Below are 18,693 nucleotides of genomic sequence, written 5' to 3'. Positions count from 1 at the left end.
CACCAAGCACACATGTAATGCAGATATATATGTGCAGGCAAACATTCATACACATAAAGTAAGTAAACCTAAAAAAATAATCAATGATTTAAATTCTCTGGAACTGTTTCTAAAGACACTAGCAAATTAAGTATTTAATAATAAAAAAAAAGTACTGAAATTCACAGTAAGTGTGTGGCGACTGAATCATGACCCACCCCACTCTTACTTAATAGGATGGAAACTCCAGTCCAGGTATGTACAAGTCAGGAACACAGTCCTGTCCATCTTGGTTCTAAGTTCAACCTCACTATCTTCTCAGAGCAAACAAGATTTCCATATTTCTCATCCTGCCCCAGCTGCCTATTGCACTGCCTAAGTTCTTGGCAAGTGTGGTCCACGGGATGTTCTCTCTACTCCTGCCCAGTCATTACTCACAGGATGGAGGCGTTACCTTTATCTGAGGTACTGTTGATACTGGGTACCCAGATCTCCTATTCATGGCTCACTTATCAAAGGCCCATTTTGAGAGAGGTAAAAATAGAAAAATCATATATGATTGCTGTATTCCCTGGGATGAATGTCATTCTGAGAGAAAAGTACCAATGTCAAAGTCCAAACAAATTTCTGCCCAGGAGAGAAAGAAGGCCAGGAAGCAGAGAGTTCAGAAGCTCTTCCCAAAGCAACCGACTTCACTGTAACAGGGTGGCAGAGTGTTTGCCTAGCATGCACAGGACCTGAGTTCAATACCAGCACCTAAAGAAGGGAGCGGGGGCAATTACAATGCTGATAAATTCACTACAGGTGAGAGTTGCATCATAGGTTGACCACTTTACATAGAACCAGGAAGCAACAGCTAATAAAAGCCTTTCTGAAGTCAGAAAGGTATTCAAATACCGACCTGTAAAAATACTGTAGTAAAAGACCCCACGTTTAACTAGACCAGTCTGTGAAAGGGCTGGTGACGACCTAGAGCATGGCTGAAAGCAACCAAGTGATGGACTAGCAGTCACGACTGGGAGTGGTCGGGGAAGGAGGCCGGGAGCCTTGCCCAAACCACCAAAGCTACCATCTTCCTAGGATGGCAGAGTGCAGACCAAGGGTGTAGTCCCCAAAGTGCAGCCTCAGAGGCTTCACGCAGCAGGAAAAAGTTCACCGGAAAGGTCGAGCTAGCTGCTAGACAGATACATGTGCACATAGCAATAACAAGCCTGGAAGGGAAACAAGACTAGAGTTGAAATACTCAATCATTTAAAATCTCCAGTTCTGGGAGCTGTCTCTGATTCTTTTACTTGTTTTTTGGGACCTTTCCTCCTACTGGATTGCCTAGTCCAACCTTAATATGGGGGGAGATGCCTAGTCTTACGGCAACTTGAGATGCTGTGATTGGTTGATATCCCAGGGGGGCCTGCCCTTTTCTGGAGGGACACAGAGGAGGAATGGATTGGGGGTGGGAGGTGTGGGATGGGGAGGCATGGGAGACAGACTGGGAGGGAAGCGGGGGGAATTGTGATCAGAATACAATATATAAGAGAAGAATAAAATTAAAAATTTAAGAAAACTTCGGTTCTAACAAAATAGTATGAAATGGGAAAAGAAAGAAGAAAAGTTAACTAAAACATAAGAATAAAAGGTAGGGGAGAGCCAGGCGGTGATGGCGTTCACCTTTAATCCCAGCACTTGGGAAGCAGAGGCAGGAGGATCTCTGAGTTCAAGGCTAGTCTGGTCTACAGAGAGTTCCAGACCATACCCCAGCCATGGATACACAGAGAAACCCTGTCTTGAAAAAACAAAACAAAAACAAACAAAAAAGGCAGATGAGAAAAACCACCTGCAACAGCAACTGTAGGTCAGGGCTTTAACAGAACTTCAGAGTCGCCATTGTAAACATGCTCGGGTGGTAGACTGCAGGTTCTGTAGGTGTCCCTCTCTCCCAGAAATATGGCTGTGTCCCCTGCAGGCATCTCTCTCTCTCTCTGTGTCTCTCTCTGTCTCTGTCTCTGTCTCTCTCTCTCTGACAGGCACTCTGGCACTTGTGAGAGCATGTACAGGAGAAGGGATGCGGGAGGTGACCGTTTGAGAAGCACAAGCTTGCTACTGGAGTGATGGCTGTGTTCACTCCTGAAGAGAGTGATGATGTCTGTGTAACATCATTAATGAATGTGCTTGATACTGTTCATTGCACACTTAAACATAGTTAAGATAGTGAATTGTATACTACGTGAGTTTTATGCACTAAAAAGCCATAATGACAGGTGGTAATGATGAGACAGACTAAGCCTGTCTATACAGCAGAATGAACCCACAGGCGCCATGAGAGGGATGGACTAGACAGCTGTTGGGGAATATTATTTTAAAATGTGTGACTTTTGTTTATGCTGCATTTGTTTAACTCTGTGAAGCTGTGGTTCTTTGCTTGTTTAAAACACCTGATTGTCTAGTAAAGAGCTGATTGTCCAATAGCAAGGCAGAGCAAGGACAGGCGGGGCTGGCAGGCAGAGAGGATAAACAGAAGAAAGGGGAGGGCAAGAGAACCAGGAGAGGAGGACGCCAGGAGCCACCCACCCATGCAGCAAGCCATGGGGAAAGAAGTAAAGAAAGGTATACAGAAGTAGAGAAAGATGAAAAGCCCAGATGTAAAAGGTAGTTGGGTTAATATAAGAAAAGCTGGCAAGAAACAAGCCAAGCAAAGGCTGGGCATTTATAACTAAGAATAAGCCTGTGTGTGATTTGTCTGGGAGCTGGGTGGTGGGTCCCTCAAAAAACCAAAAGAATAAAACATCCCACAACAGACAGCAGACCAGGAGTTAAAGAACTGGAAGAGGAAAAGTTTAAGGAAAAGCTACTGTCCATACAAAGAAAATGACCTGAACAGAGAAAACGGAATGTATTTCTAGTCCATGAGAAATGAACCTAAAAGGGAGGAGACATGGGAGGCTCTTCAGAGACTGGGTTTCCCTTACCTCTTCCTGGGCTGACAGCAGTGAGCACTGGCCTGTGGTCACTCATCTTCTCCTGCCTCTGCCTGTGACAAGCCGCCTCCAGTTCCTTCTTTGCCAGGAGCTTGCCAGACGGGTAGAAGAGGCCAGAGGTCTGTGTGCCCGTGTCCTTCTTAGACCCAAAAGCAGGAGTGGGCAAAGAGACACTTAGGGACTGCCAGGCAGATCGGGGCTATGAGCAATGGAGAATACACTTCAAGAGTAGAATATAACTTAACTAACCCCATCTCTAGTCACAAAACACAATTTAAATCAGAATAGAAAACACCCAAAAGCTTTCTATGAACTAAAGGTTTTTGTTGGGGTGTGTGTGTGTTCTCACCACCATTGCCCTGTCTTTCTCAGAAACTTCTACCTGGTCCATGAAGGTAGCCCCTCCCCTTGGTCAGTTATTGTTCCAGGTTCAGCTAATTAATGGTGCCTTTTAATCTGCCTGGGGCCTGGAAGACCTTCTACTTTCTCAGTTCTACAAGGCAATGGAGTACAGTCTTTACTGCACAGCTACATCCAATCGCTGAGAATGAGTATTCTTTGATGGACCTAAGAAAATCACCACGGAAGGCTGTGTGGGCTGCCTGGTGTCACTGCAGCTACAGGGGCACCATTCACATGGCAGACAGTACACATTTGCATATTTATTAGGATGAGTTTCCTGGCAGAGAGAAGAAAGAGCATCTACTATGAACAGTTCTAACAGACGGCAGGCATTGCGTGGAAAGAACACCTCCTTTTCACTTCAACAAAGGTGCAAATGGGCCAGGCAGCCTCGCAAGTCTGCCTCTGATTTAAGGCACCACGCGTCCTTCACAAGTGTACATGCTAGGGGCTCAGTGTGTGCAGTCTCTCATCTGTCTTCAGTTCCCATTAGTAAGGAGATGAGGTGGCATCTGAAGGTCTTTGTGGGGCTCAGAGAAGAGATTCAGAAGGCTAACAGGAACCTGGTTGCCCCGCATGTGCTGCTGAGAATGACCACCAGCCAGAGGTTATTGACAGGGAGAAATCTCGCACAGCGGATGTAACAGGGCATGGAGGCAGATTCTTGGCTTGCTACTGGAAAAACACAAGAGCGGTTCATTCTGCCCCACACAGAGAAAGTTACTTCTCTCTGGGCACTCTGTCCACGGCCTCAGAGCTGCTATTAGAAACAAATCTTCATTGGAACAATGCAATTTTAGTTTCTTGGCTTTTTTTTTTTGAGACTTTCTATCCTAGGCTAGACTTGATCTTGAATAAAGGTCAAGGAGTTTGAAACCTAAATGAATTTATGTGCAAGGTCTACATATTCTGGTTCTGTTCTCCTGGACTGACCCACAGAGCAGGGCACACCAAGTCAGCTACACCCGGCAGCCATTCTTCCCACCGTGCAGCACACAGGCCTCCTTACCTCAGAAAACGGACGTGATCCCCCAGCAACTAGGGCCAAGCTGTTCATTCTAAAGCGTGTTATGGACTTCACGTAAATACCGCAGGTGCCACAGAACCGGGCAGACAGATGATTGTTGGCCCCACATTTTGGGCAGACAGAGTGGCTACCAGAAATGCCAAGCTAGAGAACAGAAATTTTTTTATGGTTTAGAGTTTTGACTCGCCCACATAAACTATTCTCACACCATACTCTTATCATCAAGATGACATATGCTCCTGCCCTCTGCCCTAACATTCTACCTCCAGGCTTTCTCCGACACATGGACAAGCACTTCAAGAAATGTATCACAGGCCATCTTTTCTAGTATTATAGGTGTTTAAAAATTGCATTTTAAATTTATTTTGTGAATGCGCCACAATGCCTGTGTGGAGGTCAGAGGACAACTTTGGAGAGCTGGTTCTTTCCATGGGGTTTAAAAATTACATTTTAAATTTATTTTGTGTGTGCGTGTATGTGTGTGTGTGTGTGTATCTGTGTGTGTGTGTGTGTGTGTGTGTGTGTGTGTGTGTGTGTAGAGGTCAGAGAACAACATTGGAGAGCTGGCTGTTTCTTTCCATGGGGTGGATCCCGAGAATTGAATTCAAGTCTTCAGATTGGGGGAGGGCTTTCACTCCCTGAGCCACCTTTCCAGCCCAATAGTGGCAGTCCAGAGTAAATAAGTGTCCAGCAATGGGGCCTAAATAAACCACGGTGTGTGCACATAGAGTCTATATTATACACAATGGCAGGTGAAGCTACAGGAAAGCAAGGCATATTGCCAGGTGGAAAGAATGGTCAGTGAGCACCAGCTTACTAGGGAACTCAGAGCACTTGGTATCTCAGAAGCAGGCGTGCTTCTGAACAGGGGAGCTGCAGGCTGAGATGAAGGAGACAGCCATTCACTCTTACTTGCATGCAGTATCAGATATATATAAACAATTTGACTATTTTGATTAAAAAATAGTCAAACTCCATTCACAGAAGAAATTTCAGTGGTCAGCAAATGAGTGGAAAGGGTTAACCTCAAAAAATGTACATCAAATGTCAGTGAGAAGGGCTTCTCAGTTCCAGGCTATGAAACTATTATTTCTACCTCCAAATTCTTAATACAGAAACCATAGGAAGGATCTCCTGCAAGGCCCTGGGGAGACCTTAGCTCGCTAGGGTGCCTGAGTAGCTCCGGCTGTCCTGGAGTTTGCTCTATAGACCAGGCTGGCCCCAAAGGCACAGAGATCCTGAGTGCATGCGCCATTACCACCTGGTGGTAAGACTGTTTCAATCCTTACCGTGGCTCCACACCAGTCGCAGAAGGATGCCTCCCAGAGGTTCTGGCAGCCACATCTGGAGCAGGAAATGGTCTCCCCGTTCCGAGAGGGTGGACGAGGGACTTCGTTTCCATTGCACAGCCACTGCTGAACAAAGAAGTGTGGACAGGCAGGGTCAGAACTATGTTCTCCAGTCCTGCTCCGTATCCAGATGAGGGATAAAGCACCAAACAGGGGAAACTGGAAAGACAGACCCCCACCCCGTGCTTTTTTTTTTTTTTTGACAAAAGGTGTAAAAGTATGATAGATTTCACCAATTTTTTGTTTGTTTGTTTGTTTTTGAGACAGGGTCTCTACATAGTCCTAGCTGTCCTAGAACTTGCTACATAGATCAAGGTGGCCTTGAATTCACAGAGATTCACCTGTCTCTGCCTCCGAGTGCTATGATTAAAGGTGTGTATGTCACTAAACCTGGCCCATATCCACCAAGTTTTAAGTTCATATTCCTTCCTGCAAATATAGGGAGTATGAAAAGTGGGGTCTCCTACATCTCCACACCCCTCTGTATCATTGGCATCACAGGCTGAGCAAGCCCACTAGTAGTAATAGAGCACTACTGGTAAGCCAAGCCGAGCCACGCAGGGCCATGACCGGACTCATCTTCTCCCCTCTGCCCCAGGGAAATGTTGATTTATTCTCCAGCCTGGGCATGGGAATGATAGGGTGAGGAAATGGCCACTTTTATTCTGCATTATAAGACCACATTTGGGGGCTGGAAAGATGGTTCAGTGGTTCAGAGAACGTGTCACTCTTTCTGAGGATCTGGGCTCCATTCCCAGTGCCCATATGGGAGGTAGTTCACTGTCTGTAACTCCAGTTCCAGGGGATCTGACACTCTCTTCTGGCCTCTGAGGGCATGAGACTCAGACACAAGAGGCACACAGAAGAAATACATGCAGACCAAACACCCATACACTTAAAATAAATCATAAAATTCAAAAAGAGCACATGTGTCTTCATACTGTAGGAGAGAACCTACAGATCCACACTGAACGCAGTCAGCATGAACACTGCCAGCTCCTAATAGCATGCTTGTTTTGAGCTAGCTTTTGATGTAGGGCTCTTTAGGTGGCTCTTTGGGAAGAATGTAGACCCCATCACTGGGAGTATGGGAACTTTGACTACACAGAGACAACAATGAGGGGAAAGCACAGGGAGCAACAGGGAGAGAAGCACCAATGCCACAGAGTGAAGCTGCCGCGGACCAGGGAGACAACCTTTGCAATGATCCAATGCCTTTCTTCAGGTTCCCTGTAAAGGATGCTGGCTGGGGATGATGGGGAAGGCAGACGGGGGGATGTTCCCTGGCTTTCCTGATTGCCAGCTCTCTAAACAAATTATACTTTCATGACTCAGTTCCTGTCTCTTGTCCCAGGCTCTAGTTATACAAGAATTCTTTTATTGTGGAGAGGGAAATGGTTGTTGCTTCTTGAGAGTTTCTGATGCTTTTAGGCAGACCTGGATTAGTATCTTGGCTCCTGCTGCTTATTCACTATTGTGGAATCTGACAGCTTCTCACTTTCCAAATGGGGTGACAGTAAAATTGGCATTTCTGTAAGAGTCTGTGCAGGAACTGTTCCAGGTACTGGCCTGCACCCTCTGTCAACTCACACAACCTGTGAGATAGGCGTCGTCACTGAGCCCAGGCCCACTGATCTTACAGCCTGCTGTCCAGGATTTCAGTCTCTCGGCAGCATCCTCACAGGACTACAGTGGGTTTAGGTGAATGCCAAGTGAGTACAAAGGAACGCTCAGCACAGTCAAGTTCTCTTCCTCACGCTTCTCTCTTTATTTTGTAAATGATAAAGTCATTGAAATTTTGACAGGATTTTCCTGAATCTGTAGACTGCTTTGGAAACCGCAGATACTTTATCTATGGTAATTCTTCCGATGCCTGAACATGGGATAACCTTCCAATGAGTCCTGTCTTCAGTTCCATTTTCTCTCTGTTTCTCTTTTGTCTTTTGAGACAGTCTTGCATCTGAGGCTGGGTAGAGAACAGCAGCAGTCTGAGGTTCAGTAGAGGTACAAACAGCTCTCTAGTGGCTGACTGCTCTGCTTCTGTGATCTCTCAGCTTTTACCCCTGAATAACTGACTCTGGGTTTTTTTATTAATACCAATTAGAATCCATGCTACAATTATCCTGCCTCAACCCTGGCGCTGGGATTATAGGCCTATTACCATGCTCAGTGTTTTTTTAAATTAACACTTTAAACTTTTTATTTTTATCTTTGTCTAACTGCTTACTACCTCTTCTTCAGAATTTGCTAGAAGGAATAGAAAGACAAAGACAAGCCAACAAAACCAGCAAAGGTATCTGCAGCATCCCTCTTAGATTTAACTGGTACTTACTGAATGCTGCATCTAACAATGACAGAAAACTCACACTGCTCAGGTCTACCAGGATGCTTCCAAGTTAGAGCATATGATGGGCCACAGAATAAATCATATTAGAGTAACAAATCACACAGAGCATGTGCTCTAGCCATAAGAGTTAATTATTGGTGGCTGGTGGGGTGGCACACACCTTTAATCCTAGTGCCGGGAAGGCAGAGGATGTCTAATATTTGAGTTTGAGGCCAGCCTAGTCTACAGAGAGAGTTCCAGGACTGCCAGGCTACACAGAGAAACCCTGTCTTGAGAAAAAACAAAAAAGAGTTAACTTTTAAGTCACCACTGCTAAAAATGAGGAAAAGACCATATATTTGGAAATGAAGCAAACAACTTACAAATAAGTCTTAGACTAAAGAAGAAATCCCAGGGAAAATGGACATTATTTTTAAAGGTATTATCGTGAAAACACAATGTAATATATATATATATATATATATATATATATATATATATATATATATTATATTTACAGCATGCTGCCAAAGAAGATCGTCAGAATTTTACGTTTCGTGTTGGAACGAGGAAAGAAATTTAAAGTCAGTGGTCTGAGTTCTTATTTCAGGACATTAGAGCTGGCTCAGCAGGTAAAGGGGCTGCCTGCCAAGCCTGACAACCCAGGTTTGATTCCCAGGACCCACATGGTAGAAGAAGAAAATGGTGTCCTCTGACCTTATGTGCATGTGTGTGTGCATACACTAAATAGAAAACCTGAAGAAAAAAATAAGGCCAGGAATAGTGGCACACACCTTTAATTCCAGTAATTAGGAAGCAGAGGCAGGCAGGTCTTTGTGAGCCTGGTCAATATAGTGAATTCCAGGCCAGCCAGCATTACATAGTAAGACAGAAAGAAGAAAGAAAGGAAGAAAGAATAAAAGAAGAAAGGAAGGAAGGAAGAAAAGAAAGAGAGAGATAAAGAAAGAAAATTTTAAAAAATAAGTGAATAAATAAAAAAGAATTTGAAAAAAGAGGACCAAATTAAAGCAAAGAGAAAGAAATAAAAAAAAAAACCCAAATAAAAACTAGGATGTAAAATTTGAAGACCTTGAAAAGATCATAAAATTCACACATCTCTGACCTGATGGGGAGAGGGGACAGGACAATCATATTACCAAGCATAAGAGAAGCATGTAAGCATAGATCCTACAGACAAACAGGTGACATCATAAGGCAACATGTATGACATGTTGGTGATACTATAAGGTTAAAATATGGTAACATCTGTGCTGGTGAAAGAAACAAGATTAAAGACAGAAGTAAGTGGAAGATTATCCTATGTTCAGGCTTCAGAAGAATTTACATAGATAAAATGTCTGCAGTAGGGGTCAGAGGATAATCTGGGGAGTCAATTCTCTCCTTCCACTATGAAGTCTATGGAACTCGGGTTGCCAAGCTTTTGTGGCAAGTGCTTTCACCCGCTGGGCCATCTTGCAGCCCTAGTCTGTGTTTCATAACGATCTTTCTCCTCTCACCGCATGTCTTACTTCTCTAGTAACATCAGCACCGAGCACTTAGTGACCACCAAAGACAGGGACATTCACATTCAGCCCACCTACCTCTTGTGTTCCAGGCAGGGTCCCCTCACAGGTGACACAGTATCTCAGCTGAACAGGATTCCCAGTGCCACAGGTGCGACAGATCACCTTCTCCTTGACAACAGGGAATTAGAAACAGAATGAGCAATGAACAGGGTGGAGGGGCCGGCAGTCCTGTTAGTCAGCCAGCGGTGTTACAGCATCCAGTCAGGAATACTGTGTTGGGCTGGGGATTATTGCAACAGTGGCAGGCGAGTGAGCATAGTTTTAAAAGAGACAAAACGGCAAGCAAGCAAACAAACTGAAGACAGTATTCATTTACTTTGAGGAAGACAATTTGAAATTTTAGGATGGTTATGTTCCCATCTCCAATGTGGGAAAGCTGACAGCCAACAGGCTTTCTATTCATGGCCTATACCATAAGGAGAAAGACTTGAGAGCAGCAGAAGCTCGTCTGTGGATTAACAAGTTCGTTGGGTCCTGCAGCTTTATGCTAGCTATGAACTTAGGTTTCTTCTGTAGGTGATGATTTAGGTAGAAGTGGAAGAAATGGTTGTCAGAAGAAAACATTAATGTAATTTCCCAACTCAGTCCGAGAGTCAAGATGCAACACAGAAACAGAGGAGACGACAAAACTGGACAGGGCTAGGAATGAGAAGGACGTGCAGAGGAAACAGACGAAGCTGGGACACTGTGACTGTTAATAAGGTTGGTACAGTTAAGGAGAAACCTCACATTTTACCCTGGATTAGGAAAACACCTTACAGGGTAAGGCCCTACCCATAGAAGGTTCTAGTTTGTAAAATGCAAACTGATTAGAAAGAACTACCACAACTGCTTAGGCAGTGCTTGCAGGTCCAGCCACCGAGGAGCACAGAGGCTGGCAAGTGTGGAGGAAGTGGGCCAAAGTTTATCTGGAGCTGGCAGCAGAATTTAAGAGCACCAGTCACAAGGTACTGGTTTTACAGCCACGAAAGATGCAATGCTGAGGGTGTCATGGAGGTTGGCATCAAAGTTTGTGAAAGCTGTTGAGGTCAGGCAGTGGGTGACGGGGTCAGATTCCCTAAAAGAGGCCCCGAGGAGCCACTGCATGAGGCTGGGACGGTGAAGCTTAAGCTGCAATAGAGAGGCCAGGGCGTGAATAATTCTACCCGCTCTTTCTACAAAATAGGAAGCCACCATCAAACAAAACATGAAACCACTTTCAGGGAACAATTATAAGTCAATATTAGTAACAATAATTAAGCAAAACACTGTCTAAATTAGCTATATTGCAATTTGTCCTCAAAATTCATTTTTGGGAGTGTGTGTAGGCATCTCCCTTACAGATCCTTTGGATCAGTACACCTTCCTAAAAATGAGAATGGGTTTGTTCATGACACTTTATCCATCATTAGTCCACTCCTCCAGCTGAAGACAGACACACAATGATTCAGACACCACTGTCTGGGTGTTGACAGAATCACATTTCCTTACCTTCAAGTGGAGGCTGGCCTGGGGGCGCAGCTGTGGAGCAAGAGGAGCCTCGCACACCACACAGATGGGGGTGTTCATGGGTACCATGCTTCCGCATTCTGTGCACAGGCCCATCTGCTCAAAGGAGAAGGCCAGGGTTGACTGGGAGGTAAAGGCTGACAGGACTTAGTTCATAAGGTTTGACTTGCTTTTGTAAACACTTAAAACAATTACCTTTCCTCCTATTTTATTGCCATTAAGAGTAGAAAGAAAAAAGCGCTTTACTCTAGAACGAGAACTGTAAGCCGCTGGTGAGCAACAAACCGAAAGTTCCTGGAAATGCCCATTTGCACAAGAGCATGGCGGCTCTCACAGGCTGCTCTCCTCCTCCCTGCTCTGGGCAGCGGCTCCTCCAGGGCAGGGCAGGCTGGGAACTTCTGTGACTGTTGCTGTACAGGGTCTTCCTTATTTGAAACATTGCCAAGATGACAATCTCAGTGGCAACCAAAGAGGACCAGAGGCTCATGGTAATCAACAGACAGACGAAGTGCCCAAGGATTTTTATTATTGTTTTGAATAGATTGCTTTGCTTTTATTATGATTCTCATTTTAACTTTTGAAAAACACTGTGTGTGTGTTGGGACAGAGAGAGAGAGGGTCGGGAGTGACATAGGTGTAGTAGTGATCATGTATGAAATTCTCAAAAAAAATCAAAATGTGTGTGTGTGTTCATACATGTGCAAGAGCACATGTATGTACAGGTTTGCGTGTGTGCAGGTCAGAAGGTAGCCTCAGGGGTCATCATCAGGAACGCCGTCCATCTCCTTTGACACAGGGTTTCTCATAGGCCTGCAGATTACCAAATCTGCTAAGCCTGCAGTCCCATGGCTGTCTAGTGAGCTCGGTGGTGAGGACTGACCTCGCCTGTGTGCTTTCAAGTCAAACAGTGCTTTACCGACGGAGACATGAGCACCATGCCCAGGAACTGTCTCAATAAGTTCTCAGTTCTCCCCAGCAGCCACACATCTCTACTTGCATGAGTAGATGAAAAAGAGCTCAAAAAAAGTAAAAAGTGTCAGGCGGTGGTGGTGCACACCTTTGACCTCAGTACTCAGCAGGCAGAGGTAGGAGGGTGTCTGTGAGTTTAAGACCAGCCTGATCTACAGAGTGAGTTCCAGGACAGCCATGGCTACACACAGAAACCCTGTATCAAAAAACAAAACAAATTAATTTTTAAAAAAGTAAAAGCTTAGGCTAACTTGAAAACAGTCTTAAGTTTTATATTTGGTCCAGCCCACACCAACATCTATCAGCAAAGTCTGACTAGCTTGAGGTACTTGAGCACAGTTTTGGGCCAACCTTCTTCCATTAAAACAGTAAGATTTCAGCCTGTTTCTCAGTCTGTCTTCTCCAAGGCCACACTAAGAAATCCTGTTAGAAATATGTTCTCTAGGGCTGGAGAGATGACTCAGAGGTTAAGAGCACTGACTGTTCTACCAGATGTTCTTTGAGTTCAATTCCCAGTAACCACATGATGGCTCACAATCATCTGTAATGAGATCTGGTGCCCTCTTCTGGCCTGCAGCGACACATGCAGGTAGAATGCTGCATACATAATTAATAGATAAATAAAAAAATGTGTTCTCTATTCTCAAGAAGAATCTGGATATCAAGAGATCAATGTGCTCAAAATTCTTTCAATGAATGTTTATGTTTGTGGCTCATGTGACAGGCCCAGGTCACGGGTACCCATACAGGTCACATAAACCAGAAACCAAAGCTTTCAAATACTCCGAAGCTTACCTGAGCTGCTTCTGGGGGTGGAAGACGATAGCCAAATATAGGTGGAACAGGAGCCCCACATTCGTGACAGAAGCGAGCAAAGGGATCAGATGGACGGGAGGCCAGACAGTGGGTACACCTACAGCAAAACAGGTTCCATTTATCCATAGGAGTCTACACTAACATTCTTACATATCTAATGTATGGGAGAGGGTGCATGAGCTCCTGCCTCCCAAAGGACTACTGGCAGTAAAAGATTGTTTGGGGGAAGCATTTTTATCGGTGATATACCTACTGAACAGCAGCCCATGCTTATGAAAGCAACTCTAATTAAATTCAGACACACACACATACACACATACACTCACACGACATGAAAGTTAGAGGGGAAATTCTTAAGAAGAATCAAGTGTGTGTGTGTGTGTGTGTGTGTGTGTGTGTGTATTTCTAAACACCTTCATTAGAATGCAGAGATTGTCTAATATAATTTTTTGAAAGTAAGACATAGCTATATTTTGTTTTTAAAAAAATCAGGGGTTGGGGTGGGAAAAAAAGTAAAAAAAAATCAACATTAAGTAGAGGAACAAAAGTAAATTATAAAATACAATATGTCATATAGATATTAGTTAGAAGAAGGCAGGAGTGGCTACTTATTATTAGAACAAACAGTGTCTGAGCAAAGGAAGTTACCGAGGTTAAAGAAGGTTATTTCACAGTGCCATAGGAGTGAACTCAACAACAGGACATAAACATTCAAACAATGCCATATTTAATAGCAGTTTTAAGGAGACTTTTAAGACTACATGGACTTTCAGAGTTGAACAAATTGCATCTTGCATTCTGAGATGGTCATGAGCTTTGGGGCCAGTAGTGAAATGTTATGATTTGAATCTGTAATGCCCGCACAGTCCTTAGGCCTTTCTTATGTCATTTGAAGGTGTGGAGCCTGGTTGGTGAAGCAGGTTACCAGAGAATGGACTTTGAAGGTTATACCCATCCCTGGTTCAGTCCAGGAACTTTCTGCTTCCTGTTTGCCAAGCTGTGAAAAAGCTGAGAGGGCCTTATTATGTTTCCCAAGCTAATCTGGAACTTGCTATATAGGCCAGGTTAGCCCAGAACTTGTGATCCTCCTACCTCAGCATCCTTAAGGTTGGCATTACAGGCATGTGTCATATGTGAAAACCTGTGAAGTTTTTCATAAATATGACAAACTAAGAATTAAATATAACCAAGTGGTGGCAACAAACACCTTTAATCAAAGCATTTGGGAGGCAGAGGCAGGTAGATCTCTGAGTTTGAGGCCAGCCTGATCTACAGAGTGAGTTCCATGACAGCCAGGGATACACAGAAGAGAAGGCCTGTCTCAAATAACCAGAAAAAATATAATTAACTATAAAAGAAAAACAAGTACATTAGACTTCATCAAATTGCAGAGCTAAAAATTAGAAAGTATTTGTAAAACATCTATCTGACAAAGGAGAATTTTTACAACCTAATAATAATAATAACAACAACAATAATAAATATGATATATAACCACTTTAAATTTCAATAGATCTTTACCAAAAATTTATACATGTAAGTACATAAAAGATGCCTATTACTAATCACTAGGGAAATATAAATTAGAATCACAGTGATCTATCACTACAATTGCAGTCTCACTAAATGTCTAAAAATACAAATTGTTGGTAAAGATATAAAAACTGGAATTCTGGAGACTAAGGAAAGAGATATTTTGATTGAAGGAGCAATTATGGGGTGAGCAAAAAACCTGACTCTAGAGAAATTCCCAGGAATCCACAAGGATGACCCCAGTTAAGACCATAAGCAATAGAGGAGAGGGGGCCTGGTCTTGACTTGCCCTGTAGTCAGACTGATGAATATCTTAAATATCACCATAGAATCTTTATTCAACAACTAATGGAAACAGAGGCAGAGACCCACACTGGAACACTGGGCTGAGCTCCTAAAGTCCAGTTGAAGAGTGGAAGGAATGAGATTATGAGCAATGTGGTCAAGACCATGAAGGGAACACCCACTGAAACAGTCTACCTGAGCTAATGGGAGCTCATCAACACCAACCAGACTGGAAAGGAAAGAGCATAGGACCAAACTAGTCCCTCTGAATGTGGTTGACAGTTGCATGGCTGGGGCAGATTAAGGGACCATTGGCAGTGGCACCAGGATTTATCCCTACTGCATGTACTGACTTTTTGGGAACCTTTTCTCTTTGGATGGAAACCTTGCTCAGCCTAGATATAGAAGGGAGGGCCTTGGACCTTCTCCAAAGCAATGTGCCTTACCCTCTCTGAAGATTGGATGGGGTGGAGTGGGAGGGTATGTGGAGAGAATGGGAGAAGGGGAGGGAGTGGGAACTTGGATTGGTATGTATAATGAAAAAGATAGTTGTTTTTTCAAAAACAAAAATTAAAAAAGGAAAAAAACTAGAATTCTATAACACTTCAGTCTATACCCCTTTTTCCAAAGGTAGCCTAAAATGTTGATCATAATTATCACCTCAACTTTCTGTCACCCCTATATCCAAAGAGTCTGGAATGTGATGTTAAGTTGGGAGTGTCACCCCAGCCCCTGGCATTGGTGTGGACTCCAAATCCCAGCATGCCCTGGGGAGGGGTCAGGATCACTCCCACAAGGTCTTTAAGTGGGCTCCCAGTTTTCTGTCTCCTCTGCCATGCTTTTGCCCCCTCCCCCGAGAATGCTGCATTTATTAAAGTATGGACATTTTAATTTGGTTTGATTTGACCTGGTTGGATTTCTTTGCACTGGCAAAGCGGCTCATCTTAGAACTTTTTCCTAACACTGCCAAGTGAATAGAAGTGATACAACTCCTTTGGAAATAACTGAATAACTTCTTAAAAAGCTGAGAAGATAAATCACCCATCATAAGTCCCAATCATTTTCCTTCCAGATATCTACCATATAGGACATGGAGGTCAATGTACACACAGTGACATGTGTATAAATGTTCACATTAGTTTTACAATTTGACTCGTTAGCCAAACACTAGGAGGAGCAGGTGCTCTCACAAGTGAATGGGTAAGTAAACTGTGGGGTACATGGCACAGAAGCAACAATAAAGAGAACACTTGGCAATTTGATGTCAGCCACATGTGTGAATCTCAGAACAATTATGTTAAATCAGTAAGGCCTGGGGAGTGGGTAAAGCATGTATGCTGATTTAGTCCATTACCTATGAAAGGAATGCAAACCAGAGTGACAAGAGCCGTATCAACAGCTGACTGGATGGGGCAGGATAAGAAGGTCCAATATTGTGATGAACTTGTTCATCTCTGTGATCGTAGTGTTAGCTTCATATACATGTGTCAATCACACTCTTGACAGATACACATTTTAGTGTATGTTAGATACACTCTTTTTTCTTTTACAATTTTTTTCTATTTTCTATGTATGGAAGTTTTGCCTGCAATACATGCTCATGCCCACAGAGGATAGAAGAGGGTGTCAGATCCCCTGGGACTGGAGTTACTGACAGTTGTGAGCCACCATATGGGTGCTGGGAATTAAACCAGGTCCTCTGGAAATCAGTTAGTGCTCCTAACCACTTAGCCATCTCTCCAGGCCTGGCCTCCTTTCTCCAACTATGTGTTTTTAAACTATAATCTTTTACTAGGTATGGTAAATACCAAAACTTAGGAGTCTGAGGCAAGAAATTGTTTCAAGTTTGAGGCCAAACTGGACTGCATAGGAAGTGCCAGGTCAGGCCTACAAGGCAAGTCTCTGTCTCAATAAATTTAATTTAAAAACTAGGGATGGGCAAATCCAGTGTTATATTTCATTTTAAATCCCTGTGAACCATGTGTGACTTTGATCTAAGACAGGCAGAAAACATGTTACGTACTTGAGGAAGTCCGTGTCCCTCTGGATCCGTGAGATCTCAGTGCTTGTCAGACTCTTCTGGCCAGTGATATGTGCAAAGCCAGGGGACTGGAATGAAGAACACAGACAGAGCTGGGAACAGACACACAGGTCGTATGGAGGGTAAAGAAAAGCCATTCAAATTCATTTGCCAGAGTTCATGTTTTAAAACTATCACAGGGAAACTAGGCAGTGGTGGCACACACCTAAATTCCAACACTTGGGAGGTAGAGGCAGGCGGATCTCTGTGAGTTCCAGGACAGCCAAGAACAATACAGAGAAACCATGGCTTCAAAAACAAAAAACAAAACCACAAAAAATATATCTGAATTTACTATTAGACGGATTATATTTTAAAATTGGAAGACTTAAGCTAGAATCTTAAAGACAATATTTCTAGAAAACTTAAAAGGACTCACTTATAAATTAATTATAGGTTATTTAAATTAATTTCTGTGTTTAGTGTGGAAAAGGGGTAAAACAAACAGAATCTCACATGGTCCCTGTCTCTAAAGCACACCCCTGAGATCTGTACAATATAACTGAAATCTTATGGACTCAGCAAGAGAACAGACTTGTGTGGTGTTCCCTGGGAGCCTAGAGGAGAAAATATTTACATTTGTAGGTTCCAGAGAAGACATGCTAACAGTCAAGGTGGGCACGGGAAAGCGGAGGAAAGTGTGTGAAGTAGACAGAAAACAAAAGGAAACACACAGGTACCACAGCAGGGCAGCACATGGTTCATCCTGGGATACATATGGCTGGATGTGGTCTACAGAACAGAACAGAAAGGAAGCCTGAGAAAGAAAGATGAAGGGGAGAAGCTAGCCACACTACTTCTGATAATGAAATGCACTGGCTACTGTAGCCATTATTTCCTTGACATTCACAATCACCCTATGAGTTGTACCATTTTATTGTATATTTGTTATATTATTTTGAGACAGTCTTGCTATGTAACCCAGATTGGCCTTGTTTTTCTCCAGCCTCAGTCTCCTGAAACCAGAGATTAAAGAAATGAAGCACCACACTGAGCATATAGCATCTTATTTTGATATACCAGACTTTCAAGAAAAGTTATCAAAACAGCAAAACTAACTCCTGTTCCTTTAGCTTAAACAGTTGCTTATGACAGCATTTTCCTACATATCTCTTTATTCTCTTTGAGTCACATGAGGCTAAACTGTAGGCCTGACAAGTCTTAGCCCCTAAGTAGCTGAGTATGAATTTCCCAGGAACAACCATGTGCCAAAGTCAGATGAATGAAGGGTTATGATCTTATCTAATCCACAAATCCGCTTTTAGAGACTGCTGGTTATGACTATGATGTCCTTCATAACTGTGTAATTTTTTCCTGGTCTAGGGTCTGATCCAATACCACACTTTGCCTCTATTTGTCATGTCCTCTTTGTCACTTCTAAATTGAAGTGGTTCCTCAGTCTCTCTTCAACTTTCTTGCCTTGAACATAACAAAAGAGCAATATGCCAGTCAGGTTCAGTGGTGCGCACCTGAAATCCCAGCACCCAAGATTCAGAATCTATCACTTGTGCTACCTCAGTTATATACAATTAAAAAATGGGCCATGGTTTGGAGACAAGCTGGGGAGAGGGGATGCTACATGAGAGGGGGTGGAGAGAGGAAAAGGAAGGGGGGAGTGATGTAATTATATTTTAATTAAAAAATATAGGCAGATGCAGAAGGACCACTACAAATTTGAGGCCAGCCTCGTCTATATATTTTCAGACCAGCCAGAGCTGTATTATGAGATTATTTCTAAAAACAAACTAACATGGCCGTTAACTCACAGAAATTTGTAGCATATGGCATTGACATGGAACTTGTGTTTGTCTAACGTTCCTGTAAGCAGACTCAGGCATGAATTTTGGTACACACTCCAGAGGCAGGGTGCTGTCAATGCAG

The 18,693-nt window shown here is 43.3% G+C and overlaps 1 protein-coding gene across 5 annotated transcripts in view; it reads right to left on the bottom strand.

Moving 5' to 3' along the window:
* Dzank1 (double zinc ribbon and ankyrin repeat domains 1) overlaps positions 1-18,693 on the bottom strand; it is a 52,631-nt gene that overhangs the window by 16,097 nt on the left and 17,841 nt on the right. For 4 of the 5 annotated variants that reach the window (XR_007236061.3, XM_048455498.3, XM_085696818.2 and 1 more), the window contains exons 7-13: positions 16,756-16,841; positions 12,894-13,011; positions 11,112-11,225; positions 9,657-9,749; positions 5,670-5,795; positions 4,363-4,524; positions 2,943-3,150 (exon numbers count right to left, since the gene is read on the bottom strand). Coding sequence is in view for 4 of the 5 variants with exons in the window: in XM_048455498.3 (XP_048311455.3) it covers positions 2,943-3,150; positions 4,363-4,524; positions 5,670-5,795; positions 9,657-9,749; positions 11,112-11,225; positions 12,894-13,011; positions 16,756-16,841 (907 nt within the window). In the remaining variant the exon portion in view is untranslated. The remainder of the gene's footprint in view (positions 1-2,942; positions 3,151-4,362; positions 4,525-5,669; positions 5,796-9,656; positions 9,750-11,111; positions 11,226-12,893; positions 13,012-16,755; positions 16,842-18,693) is intronic. The other variant, XM_048455499.3, reaches the window with a different exon arrangement.

Source organism: Myodes glareolus, chromosome 10 (genome assembly GCF_982192425.1).
Source record: "Myodes glareolus chromosome 10, mMyoGla1.1, whole genome shotgun sequence".
Lineage (NCBI taxonomy): Eukaryota > Metazoa > Chordata > Mammalia > Rodentia > Cricetidae > Myodes > Myodes glareolus.
The sequence above is the reverse complement of the archived record's forward strand: the minus strand, read 5'-3'. Positions and strand labels throughout refer to the sequence as shown.